General features: G+C 35.7%; 1 protein-coding gene across 4 annotated transcripts in view; it reads left to right on the forward strand.

Moving 5' to 3' along the window:
• Window positions 1-13491, forward strand: part of BRWD3 (bromodomain and WD repeat domain containing 3) — a 156857-nt gene that overhangs the window by 79953 nt on the left and 63413 nt on the right. For all 4 annotated transcript variants that reach the window (XM_019956005.2, XM_070783702.1, XM_070783703.1 and 1 more), the window contains 6 exons: window positions 786-890; window positions 2440-2593; window positions 6170-6304; window positions 7537-7665; window positions 9885-10110; window positions 13070-13237. In XM_019956005.2, coding sequence (XP_019811564.1) covers window positions 786-890; window positions 2440-2593; window positions 6170-6304; window positions 7537-7665; window positions 9885-10110; window positions 13070-13237 — 917 coding nt within the window. The remainder of the gene's footprint in view (window positions 1-785; window positions 891-2439; window positions 2594-6169; window positions 6305-7536; window positions 7666-9884; window positions 10111-13069; window positions 13238-13491) is intronic.

Below are 13491 nucleotides of genomic sequence, written 5' to 3' on the forward strand. Positions count from 1 at the left end.
TTTATAAGATTATATTAATTTCAGGTATAAAAGATGGTGATTCAATATTTTTATAGATTATGCTTCATTTAAAGTTATTATAATCACTATATTTCTCCATGCTTTACTCTTATATCCTTATTGCTTATCTATTTTATACATAGTAGTTTGCATCTCTTAATCCCATATCCCTAGAACATTGTCATCGCCCCCAAAAGAATTCCAATATACATACCCTTTAGCTTTCAATTTCCCATCTTTCTACACCCCTACCCTCAGCTCTGAACAACCATTAATCCACTTTTTATTTTTGCAGATTTGCCTATTCTGGATGTTTAATATAAATGGAATCATACAGTATTTGGTCTTTTGTGACTTTTTTTTACTTAGCATGATGTTTTCAAGATTCATCCATGTTGAAGCATGTATAAGAATTTGATTTCCTTTTATGGCTGTCAAGAATTCAATTGTATGGCTATACAATATGTTTATCCATCTACCAGTTGATCAACATTTAGGTTGTCATCACTTTTGAAATATAATGAATAATACAATGAATATTTGTGTAGATGTTTTTCTGTGAACTTATGTTTTCATTGCTCTTGTATACTTATGGAGGAGTAGAATTGTTGAGTCATGTGGTACTGTTTATCATTTTGAGGAACTGCCAAACTGCTTCCCAAAGTGTACCATTTTCATTATCCACAGAAGTGTATGAGGATGAATGTATTACTTTTATAATTAGAAAAGTAGTGATTTCCATTCTAGAGAAAGGCAATAAGAATATTTTAACTGTTTTTTTGCAGTTTAAGATTTGTTAGTGGAAGTAGAGATGGAACAGCAAGAATTTGGCAATATCAGCAACAAGAATGGAAGAGTATAGTACTAGATATGGCTACTAAAATGACTGGGTAAGATTGGATGTTAGATATTTTAGTAATTCTCATATAGTATACTATCTTTTACATTATTGTGTTCTATTTAATAATGAAAACAAATATATTTTTAATTTGGAGTTAATTGGTAGAAATTTGTATCTGTGTTTAGTCTCTAAGAACACTGTCTTTAACCGTTGATTGACAGATTGGGTGATAGGAACATATCTGAGTCACTCAGACTTCTGGTCTCTTGTGATCCAAAGATCTCTGTGCTTTACTAATGCCTATAGAATCATTCTCTGCCCTAGTTTTCTATAAGTCATTTTTATATTTTTTTATACTAGGCAGCTTTGATGGTTGTCCATATTAAATGTCACCATATTTTTAGATATTTCCCTGACTTACTGAGAATACCTTTATGTTTCATATTGTTAGTATTCCCGCTGCTGCTGCTGCTGCTAAGTCGCTTCAGTCATGTCCAACTCTGTGCGACCCCATAGACGGCAGCCCACCAGGCTTCCCCGTCCCTGGGATTCTCCAGGCAAGAACACTGGAGTGGGTTGCCATTTCCTTCTCCAATGCATGAAAGTGAAAAGTGAAAGTGAAGTCACTCAGTCATGTCCGACTCTAGCGACCCCATGGACTGCAGCCTACCAGGCTCCTCCATCCATGGGATTTTCTAGGCAAAAATACTGGAGAGGGGTGCCATTGCCTTCTCCGTTAGTATTCTACTCAACATTATAAATACAGTTAATCAGAATTACATTTGATCATCTTCACTGTTAACTGGAAGATACGTAATTACCTATCTCTTTAGGATACAACAGTTTCTTTAGGGTATGATCCTGAAATTAATTATTTTCCCATTAATAACAATATAGAATCAACTTTGTAGTCATAGTCAGCTACTGATAATGTCATTTGATTAAATCAATTAACTGAATTTCTTACTGCTTTTTTGTATACCTATTTTAGTTTCACAAAATGAATATTTAAAGGAATAAAGTATCCATTTAATTATGTTTTCCTCATATTTTCTGGTAGCCAACATGGCCTTGTATTTTACTTTTCAAGGTATCTAAAGATTCCTTTCTAACTTCACTTTTTTATTGCTCTCATTTAGCTAACTATAAAATTTTTGTCATTCTGTGTTTTTTTTCCTCCATAAAATAAGCCTATAGATGTTGCCCTATGTGATATTAATACTTTTATTATTTTATTTCATGTGTAGTTAAAGATAGTTTAGGATTTTTTTTTTAATTTTATTTTATTTTTAAACTTTACAATATTGTATTAGTTTTGCCAAATATCGAAATGAGTCCACCACAGGTATACCCGCGTTCCCCATCCTGAACCCTCCTCCCTCCTCCCTCCTCTACCCTCCCTCTGGGTTGTCCCAGTGCACCAGCCCCAAAAAATCTCTCTAGAAGCATGCAACTTTTTAGATAAAAAAATCCTAAAGATAGTTTAGGATTTTTTTATCTAAAAAGTTGCATGCTTCTAGAGAGATTTTTTTTTCATAATTTGCTATTTAGATGCTCCTTTGTTCAATATCTATTAACCCTGAAATTATTTTGTTTAGGAACAATTTGCCATCTGGAGAAGACAAGGTCACCAAACTTAAGGTGACTATGGTGGCCTGGGATCGATATGACACCACAGTTATTACTGCAGTGAACAATTTCCTTTTGAAAGTATGGAATTCTATCACAGGCCAGCTTCTTCATACTTTATCCGTAAGTATTCTATTTTTGGAATAATTACAAATGATTGAAAAGGGCATTATTTTAGAAGACAGGAAATTTTAAGTTTTCTAGTTTGCTTTCTATGGCTTACTGTTGCTTGGAGAATTATTCAAAGTACCTTTGTTGACATATTTACAAAATAAGGATGGCGTATGGTGTAGCTACTAAAAGCAGGTATGAAAACTTTTCAGGATCTTTTCCCATATTTATTTACCCATTATGTTATCATATAAAGTCAAGGGTATATAAGTTATTTGTTTGTAGCATGAGTTGGGACTTTTTTGTTGTTGGTTTTAAGGATAGAGCTGGCTTTATTTAACCCAGTATATACAAAATAGTAGCTTTTCAACATGATATAAGAAATATTAATGAAATTGTTGACATTTTTTCATACTAAATCTTTGAAATCTAGTGTGTATTTTAAGTTTACAGACCATCTCATTTTCCACTAGCCACATGTGGCCAGTGGCTACAGGTCTTTATCTCTAAAAATCACAACTTCACAGGCCATTTTGTAGCCATCATTTTTATAAAATCCGTGTAAAACTCTGTCTTAATTAGTATCTTAATTTACAGTTCTGTTCAATGGTACTCTTCCCATGGGCTGATTCATGGGTCATCTTTCCAGTGGATTTTACTGAAGAAATTTTAAAACAGACTATTTTTAGTCCTTGTAACAGTTAAATCTGCTTAGTTTTGGTATAGAATTTATATTTTGTATGTTAAGAATTTGTGTACCAGAGTCTTACTAGGGTGTGAAGTTCTTCAATTCAACAAATACTTATTGAGTACCCATTGTTCCAGCCACTGAAAGGAAAGTGAAAGTGAACTCGCTCAGTCCTGTTCGACTCTTTATGACCCCATGGACTGTAGCCTACCAGGCTCCTCCCTCCATGGGATTCTCCAGGCAAGAGTACTGGAGTGGGTTGCCATTTCCTTTTCCAGGGGATCTTCCCTACCCAGGGATCAAACTCGGGTCTCCTGAATTCCAGGCAGATGCTTTAACCTCTGAGCCACCAGGGAAGCCTGTTCCAGCCACTGAGATGGGTTTAAATAGTAGATTAAAGAGTCCCTATCCTCCTAGAGTTTATAGCCTATTAAATAAAACAAAAAACAAGCATTTAATCAGATAAATGCTAAGAAGAGCACAACACAAGTTTCTAGTAGGATAACCAAACTTGGTCTGGAAGGGTCAGAGAAAGCTTCCTGAGAAGGTGAAGCTTGTGTTAAGATTTGTAAGATAGGTAAAAATTTCCCAGCTCTCATCCTAAATGTCACCTCCTTGACAAGGCCTTCCTTGAGCAAACAATCTTGGGTAGCCTCACAGTCATCGTCTTGCTTTATTTTCACTGTAGTGTTGATCACTACCTAGTATTTTCTTACTGTATTTTTTCTTTGTTTATTTTCTGTCTCAGCATGGTAGAGGATCAATAAATATTTGGTAAATTACATGTGTTGAGGAGGTTGAAAGTTCCTTCCAAGAAGAGGGAAAAACATGTACAAAGGTCTTGAAGTAGAAAGGAGGTGAAAGCCAATTTTTTGGCTATAGCACAGACAGCAGAAAGAGTATCACCTGATAGGAGGAGAAATAGGCAGGGGCCAGACCATGCAAGATCTTGTAGGATCTATCCTGAAACCAATAGGTACCATGAAAATGTTTAAAAGCAAAGGAATAGCATGTGAATTTTGCTTTTGAAAACTGCCTCCTAATTGTAGCAACAGAGTAGAGAGAATAGATTGGAATGAGATAAGGATGACTCTGAGTATACTGTAGGATTCTATGATAGGATGGGCCTTAATGATAACTTGGATTTGTATGGTAGTGGTGGAAATAGAGATGTGCTTAATAAATAAAAATAGGGCAGATGATAAATCTTAAGACATTACTTCATCTGACTAGGTTTTGTTTCCCATGACCAAGGACCAAAAATGGAACCCCCTATTTAAAAATCTCTCTTTGCTAATGTATGCTAATGTAGTTGTAACATTATCATTTGACTTTAACAGAGTAATTTTACTGCTTACTGATTAGGAACCTGAGAAAGTATATACTATATCAAATTGGATATTCAGTAACAGATTTTGTTATGACAAATAAATATTTTTTTTGATAATCACTGGGAAAAAAGTTTTTTGTTGGTATTTATCAAAAAGGATTTTACCTCTTTATCTTCCACTTTTCATTTTGAGACATTCTAAAGTTACTTTTTAATAAGCTACATTTTTTAACATAATGGTCGTAGGGCAGGTTACTCTTCTATTTTTATGCAATGATTGGGGGTAAAATGCACTTTTTAGGTTCACAACATGTGATTATTTCTGGAAGCTCCTGATGTGAAATATGCTGATATGTTCCTAAGTGAAATACAATTTCAGGATGTCTGGCATGCTTCTCTAAAACTTGGAGCCTGTACTCTCTAGCCAGGAATTAACAAAAATGAACAGTGATCTAAATTAGGTGTTGACAAACTTTTTCTTTAAGAGGCCAGATAGTAAATATTTTAGGCTTTGCAAGCCACATATGGTCTCTGTTGAATATTCTTTCATTTTTTACCACCTTTTAAAAAATGTAAAAATCATTCCTTAAGCTGTCTGTCCAGAAACACTGGGGAGTTAGTTGGCCTAAAGTTCCCAGACTCCTGATCTAAAGTCTGTAGAGATGCTGATATTGATTTATTACTGGGGAAATATAGGAATGTTGGTTTCCAAACTTATTATTGTTTTTTTAGCAGCATACCTGTTTTTCAGGTAAAATATTAAATGAAACCTTCAACTATAAAGTAGATAAAGGTAAAAAAGACAAACTATACTTTGTTGTTTGAACATATCATAGGTCCTCCCATGATACAATATGAATATCAGTGAGTACTGGACGAAGAATAATGAAGGTTTTTCTGTTATCACTGTGTCAGAATTGGGTGTTAATAAAAGATTTTGTTTGTTACATATTCTGTGACCTTTTAATAGCAAAGTCCTAGAAATATGAATACCATTTCAGAGGCCTGATTTTGGATTGTATTTCAAATACCTTTCAGGTCTTCTGTCTATTGAATATTTTATGAAGTGAAAGTGAAAGTCACTCACTTGTGTCCGACTCTTTGAGCCCCCTTGGACTATATAGTCCCTGGAATTCTTCAGGCCAGAATACTGGAATAGGGAAGATCTCCAGGGGATCTTCCTAACCCAGGAATTGAACCCAGGTCTCCCACATTGTAGGCAGATTCTTTACCATGTGAGCCACAAGGGAAGCCCAAGAATACTGGAGTGGATTGCTTATCCCTTCTCCAGTGGATCGTCCCAACCCAGGAACTGAACTGGGGTCTCCTGCATTGCAGGGGATTTCTTTACCAACTGAGCTATTAGGGAAGCCATATTTTATGAAATCAGCATTTAAACATATAAGGAACTCCAACAACTATTTCTTGTAGTGTCCATGTTTGTAAATGCTGTTAAATTTGCATACATGAATTCATCTGAACTAGATTGATAGGATATCCTGAGATCTTTTAACCAAATAAGACAGATATTCAATGTTGCTTTTCATTTTTAATATTGATTTTATCACAGGGACATGATGATGAAGTATTTGTTTTGGAAGCACATCCATTTGATCAAAGGATCATACTTTCAGCAGGTCATGATGGGAACATTTTTGTTTGGGACCTTGACCGGGGGACCAAAATTCGGAATTATTTTAACATGGTAAGGGAAATCTATGCTTGTGAAAGTCGCTCAGTCATGTCCGACTCTTTGCAACCCCATGTTCTATACAGTCCATGGAATTCTCCAGGCCAGAATACTGGAGTGGGTAACCTTTCCCTTTCTCCAGGGGATCTTCCAACCTAAGGATCAAACCTGGTCTCCCGCATTGCAGGCAGATTCTTTACCAGTTAAGCTACAAGGGAAGCCCAATCTATGTTTAGTTAATAAAAAAGCAGACTATGATAATTTGGTAATTAAAGTATACTTAGTGCCAAGGAACCTCTTGCCCTCTGTTTAAATCCATATAATAACTTAGAGAATGGCTCAAGATCTGAGAGTAAGGCCAGTTGAGAACTATGCCTTTCAGGGTGTCTCTGTTTTGTGGTGTTAACATTTTCCAAATTCTGTTTCCCAGCTCTTAATTCTAGAAACTCAAATTGAATAAGCATTTGGATTTAACACTAAACAAAATTCCAAAAATTAACGTTTAAACTATAATCCTAATGAATGAATCACAACAGTGACTGTATTGTATCTGTCTCTGATAAATCCTATATAGCTTAGTTAGTAATCAGGAAGTTGTTTGGCACACATGGAATTGGAGATGTGGATACTCCTAAAATATATTTTGTACAAACAATGGAAAAATATGTTGAAGTATCTCTTCTCCCAGTTGAACACCCTCCTATGGTGATGAGAATACTCATATTTCCCATATTTATTGTTCCTTTCTGAAAAATAGTTCTGACTAAATATTTCTAAATTGTTGGCCTTTGAGCTCCCTTTTATAGGCTTTATACAGATTCAGAGTGTTAATAATAACCCTTTGTCTTTTGTCAGTGAGATTGATTTGTGTGCTTTAATTTTAGGATGGTTTTTTTTAAAGTTTGATTTGCAGTTTAAATATGAAGATAATATCTTGACTTTCCTGAAGTAGCACCTTTGTCAATTTGGTTGTGTTTAGGTCTTTTTTATTTTCCTCAGTCATTCATGCAGTCCTTCTTCAGTTAGGGCATTGCTAGTAATGTTTGATATGATGCATTTCATATTGAATCTCCCTAATTTCTTTCAGAGCTTTACTATTACAGTAGGATTCTGGCTACAGAAGTCAGAGAGTACACTGGAATGTTGATGTATCACAGAATCCACGATATTACCAAGTAGAAGCTATTGACTATTTATTATTTGAAAATTACCTCCTAAGGTGACTTAAAGTGACTTCTAAATTTCAGATTGAAGGCCAAGGCCATGGTGCAGTGTTTGACTGTAAATTCTCACCAGATGGAAATCATTTTGCCTGCACTGATTCACATGGGCATTTGCTGCTTTTTGGATTTGGATGCAGTAAATACTATGAAAAGGTTAGTATACTTAATTGTTGTTATAGATTGTGATTTTTGATAGTATCATTCATACATCTTATTTGAAGCTTTTTGGTTAATAAAGGTCACTATGTTTCAATAGATAAAAAATAACAAAGTCGCTTTTTTTTTGTAAAATTTTTCATCACTGCTAGAATATAAGGCTTGGCAGTTCAAATTACTATTAAGATATACGGTGATGTGGATATAAAAATTCATTGGAAAACACTCTTGCTTACTACATATTCTTTCTCTGTACTACCTTTTAGGTGTAATAAGAGAATAACTTGACCAGGTTACATCCTTTACTTATCCTACATTAGGAATAAACAGCTCGTTGCTAAATGTTTATTTTACCTATTATTGATCTTGTTAAAATACTTAAGAAGCTAATTTAATTGGTTTCTTTTATTTTATTAGCTGTGAGTTTAGGATAGATGATAGAATCTTGGAGTTGGAAAAGAACTAGAATCTTTGAGTTCATCTCGATACTTAATCACCTTTGTGTCTTTCATGCATTGATATTTACCTGTCTCACCATTTATATTATACTCCGTCTATTCTTGTTTGAATAAAAACAAGCAAGAAAAATAGTTATTAAAGTTTGTATGTTTTTTTTTTCTTTACTTTACAATATTGTATTGGTTTTGCCATACATCAACATGAATTTGCCACGGATGTACATGTGTTCCCTGTCCTGAACCCTCCTCCCACCTCCCTCCCCATACCATCTCTATGGGTCATCCCAGTGCACCAGCCCCAAGCATCCAGTATCATGCATCAAACCTGGACTGGCGATTTGTTTCATATATGATATTATACATGTTTCAATGCCATTCTCCCAAATCATTCCACCCTCTCCCTCTCCCACAGAGTCCAAAAGACTGTTCTATACATCTGCGTCTGTTTTGCTGTCTCGCATACAGGGTTATTGTTGCCATCTTTCTAAATTCCATATATATGCGTTAGTATACCGTATTGGTGTTTTTCTTTCTGGCTTACTTCACTCTGTATAATAGGCTCCAGTTTCATCCACCTCATTAGAACTGATTCAAATGTATTCCTTTTTTTTTTTTTTTTTAAACTTTACAATATTGTATTAGTTTTGCCAAATATCAAAATGAATCCGCCACAGGTATACATGTGTTCCCCATCCTGAACCCTCCTCCCTCCTCCCTCCCCATACCCTCCCTCTGGGTCGTCCCAGTGCACCAGCCCCAAGCATCCAGTATCGTGCATTGAACCTGGACTGGCGACTCGTTTCATACATGATATTATACATGTTTCAATGCCATTCTCCCAAATCTCCCCACCCTCTCCCTCTCCCACAGAGTCCATAAGACTGATCTATGGCTGAGTAATACTCCATTGTGTATATGTACCACAGCTTTCTTATCCATTCATCTGCTGTGGACATCTAGGTTGCTTCCATGGTCCTGGCTATTATAAACAGTGCTGTGATGAACATTGGGGGTACACGTGTCTCTTTCATTTCTGGTTTCCTCAGTGTGTATGCCCAGCAGTGGGATTGCTGGGTCATAAGGCAGTTCTATTTCCAGTTTTTTAAGGAATCTCCACACTGTTCTCCATAGTAACTGTACTAGTTTGCCTTCCCACCAACAGTGTAAGAGAGTTCCCTTTTCTCCACACCCTCTCCAGCTTTTATTGCTTGTAGACTTTTGGATAAAAGCAGCCATTCTGCCTGGCGTGAAATGGTACCTCATTGTGGTTTTGATTTGCATTTCTCTGATAATGAATGATGTTAAACATCTTTTCATGTGTTTATTAGCCATCTGTATGTCTTTGGAGAAATGTCTGTTTAGTTCTTTGGCCCATTTTTTTATTGGGTCATTTATTTTTCTGGAGTTGAGCTGTAGGAGTTGCTTGTATATTTTTGAGATTAGTTCTTTGTCAGTTTTTTGCAACTTAAAAATAAGTAACTTTATCTACTACATTATTGTTCTGCTTCCTCTTATCCTAATTGGAGAAATATGATAGGGATGGGCCAGAAAAAAATATATATTATAGGGTTTTGTGGAGAAAAATAGGATTATGATCTAGGTGATTCACTTCTACCTAGGGAAAACACATGACAACAGAGGAGTATATAGATAATGCAAAAATTGTCTGATTTGAAAAACAAACATGCTCTAGGAATGAAAATAAATGCTTGTTAATAAATTTCCTGTGCACATTAAATACTAAAATCTATCATAAAGATTCCAGATCAGATGTTCTTCCATACTGATTATCGACCTCTTATCCGTGATGCCAACAACTATGTATTGGATGAACAAACCCAACAAGCTCCTCATCTCATGCCTCCACCATTCTTGGTGGATGTTGATGGAAATCCTCATCCCACAAAATTTCAAAGACTGGTACCAGGACGGGAAAATTGTAAAGATGAACAACTTATACCACAGCTGGGATATGTGGCTAATGGTATGTTATCAACTAAAGTAAATTTAAAATGTTTTGTAAAGTGTTAAACTTACTCTTCTCTCCATAATATATCCCCATGATAAACTATGTAGTAGGTTATAATATATTTTACCTGAAAGTGAAAAGTGTTAGTCGCTCAGTCATGTCCAACTCTTTGTGACCCCATGGACTATTGCCCACCAGGCTCCTCTGTCTATGGAATTTTCCAGGCAAGAATACTGGAGTGGGTTGCCATTCCCTTCTCCAGGGGATCTTCCCAACCTGGGTTTTGTAGGCAGATTTTTTACATCTGAGCCACCAGGGAAGCCCTATATTTTATCTGATACCTTATTAATTTTCAGTGGCATAGAACTTTTTTATCTTACCAATGTACTTTTTTACATTGTTTATCTCATCTGGACACAGATAAATGGATTAGGGCAAACACTAAGAATACAATGAAGCAGAGAATGTATTGACCTGCTTCCTTAGAAACCTGAACATGTGTATAATCCTGATGCTTTTAGAATTGACTTCTAGTGATAATTTAAGCTGGTTTAAAACTCAACATTCAAAAAACTAAGATCATGGCATATGGTCCCATCACTTCATGGCAAATAGATGGGGAAACAAAGGAAACAGTGACAGACTTTATTTTCTTGGGCTCCAAAATCACTGCGGACAGGAACTGCAGCTGTGAAATGAAAAGATGCTTGCTCCTTGGAAGGAAAGCTATGACAAACCTAGAAAGCACATTAAAAGGCAGAGACATTACTTTGCCTACAAAGGTCTGTATAGTTAAAGCTATGGTTTTTCCAGTAGTCATGTATGGATGTGAGAGTTGGACCGTAAAAGAAGACCAAGTGCTGAAGAATTGATGCTTTTGAACTGTAGTGTTGGAGAAGACTTTTGAGAGTCCCTTGGACCGTAAGGAGATCAAACCATTCAATTCTAAAGGAAATCAGTCCCAAATGTTCATTGGAAGGACTGATGCTGAAGCTCCAATACTTTGGCCATCTGATGTGAAGAACCAACTCATGGGAAAAAAAAAACCCTGATGCTGGGAAAGTTTGAGGGCAGGAGGAGAAGAGGGCGACAGAAGATGAGGTGGTTCGATGGCATCACTGACTCAATGGACATGAATTTGAGCAAACTCCAAGAGATGGTGAAGGACAGGGAAGTCTATGCTTCCTGCAGTCCATGTGGGTGCAATCTATGGGTTTGCAAAGAGTCAGACACGACTGAGTGACTGAACCACAAAAGTGATGATTAAATTTACTAACTTTAATGTGCCAAGCTTTTATAATTGGTGAAATTCTACTGCTCTTATTATTGGTATTTTAATTTGAGAGTACATAGTTAATGGACTGAAGAAGAGGAAATTTAAAGAACTATAAACTGGAAGGTGGCTCTTTACCCACCACCCTCATGTTTGAAATGTAAGGAATTATTAAGTGTTCGGGAGGAGAATGCTAAGTGTTTAAATAACAATAGTATTGGAGGATATTGCCGATGCAGTGATGAGTGTGATGCATGATAGGAGCATAGTAGAAAAAGACATTAAAAAACAACTCTTTTGGTTAACATGTTTCCCTTAGGTATACTGCCTCCATCCCACCCTGACAGCAGAATGTCTTCATATGTTAGTTTGTTACTTGTAGGTTTTCTTCCAAGTATGAGGCAATGAGTTATTTATTTGCAAATGGAATTTTATATCCTTACTTACAAATTAAGATGATCTTTATAGAATGAAATGTTACATATCCTTTTTATATTCTCTCATAAAGATTTGTAGAGCAATGAAATGGTGTTAAACGTGATAATAGTTACTTTGTTGATGTCATATTTAATTAAACAAGGGGAAATATGAATATTAAATAGGAGGTAGAGCTGAAAACATATGAATTAAAAAATCTATACTTTATCATATTTTGTTTCCTGTAAGATCTGATCACTTGGCTACTGTTAACAGATACCATTTACTCTGACTAGAAGACAAGATGAAAAACAGGTCTAAGATGTAGTTAAGAAAGAAAAAGATAATAGAAATAAATAAAATTTTTGTTCAGACGTAATAATTGAATTTCATTATAAGAAATAATTTTTATATTCAAATGTATGAAAAGTGAAAGTGAATGTTGCTTAGTCATGTCTGACTCCTTGCGACCCCATACAGTCCATGGAATTCTCCAGGCCAGAATACTGGAGTGGGTAAGCCTTTTACTTCTCCAGGGGATCTTCCCAACCCAGGGATGGAACCCAGGTCTCCCGAATTGCAGGCGGATGCTATACCAGCTGAGCCACATGGGAAGCCCAAGAATACTGGAGTGGGTAGCCTATCCCTTCTCCAGGGGAATCTTCCCAACCCAGGAATCGAACCAGGGCCTCCTGTGTTGCAGGCGGATTCTTTACCAACTAAGCTATCAGGGAAGCCCTCACATCTGTCTATTGAGATGTTATCAAAAGAGACAATATTATAAAGACTGTAATTTTGATTTCTTTCAGAAAGGAAGTTCTCATGAAAGATGCAAAGCATTTTCGGTATTTGCAGTTGAACTTATTAAAACCTTACTCAAATATTTACTCCTAACTTTTAGCTTCAGAGGAGCCTGATGGGCTTCAGTCCATAGGATCACAAAGAGTCAGACATGACTGGGAAAATGAGCACACACACAACTTTTAGCTTTGAATATTCCATAGAGAAAGTTCATTCTTAATAATTTAATCACTTTTTTTTTCTGTAAGATGAGAAGGTCCTCATCAAAATGTCTGACATTGGGGACACTGGTTAAGTTAAACACACAAGATGATGTACTTAAAAGTTCTTTAAAAATATTTTGTTTGCTGTATGCTTTATTTTCATCTTAATACTTTAAAAATTATTTGTCTAGCAACTTATAGATTGACCTTGATTTTACTCTACTTATGGTATACAAAAATGTAAATAATTTTGTGGCTTTATATCTTTGGCTTGATTTAGGTGATGGTGAAGTAGTAGAACAGGTAATTGGGCAACAAACCAATGATCAAGATGAGAGCATTCTTGATGGAATAATCAGGGAGTTACAAAGAGAACAAGATCTGAGGCTAATTAATGAAGGAGATGCTCCACATTTTCCAATTAATAGATCATATTCTTCTAATGGTGGTAAGTATGTATATGTTTGTGAAAGATATGATGAATGTACTTTATTTTATCTATACCAAATAATTACACATGAGGAACATTTTAGGTTTTTAAATAAAAGCAACATTTTGTTAAAGTTTTGATATCAGATACACCAAAGTGCCATGATCTCATTATCATTTGGGAGTAAAGTAATTTAGCATGTTTTGAAGCAGATCAGCCCTGGGTGTTCTTTGGAAGGAATGATGCTAAAGCTGAAGCTCCAGTACTTTGGC

This window comes from Bos indicus, chromosome X, assembly GCF_029378745.1.
Source record: "Bos indicus isolate NIAB-ARS_2022 breed Sahiwal x Tharparkar chromosome X, NIAB-ARS_B.indTharparkar_mat_pri_1.0, whole genome shotgun sequence".
Classification (NCBI taxonomy): Eukaryota; Metazoa; Chordata; class Mammalia; order Artiodactyla; family Bovidae; genus Bos; species Bos indicus.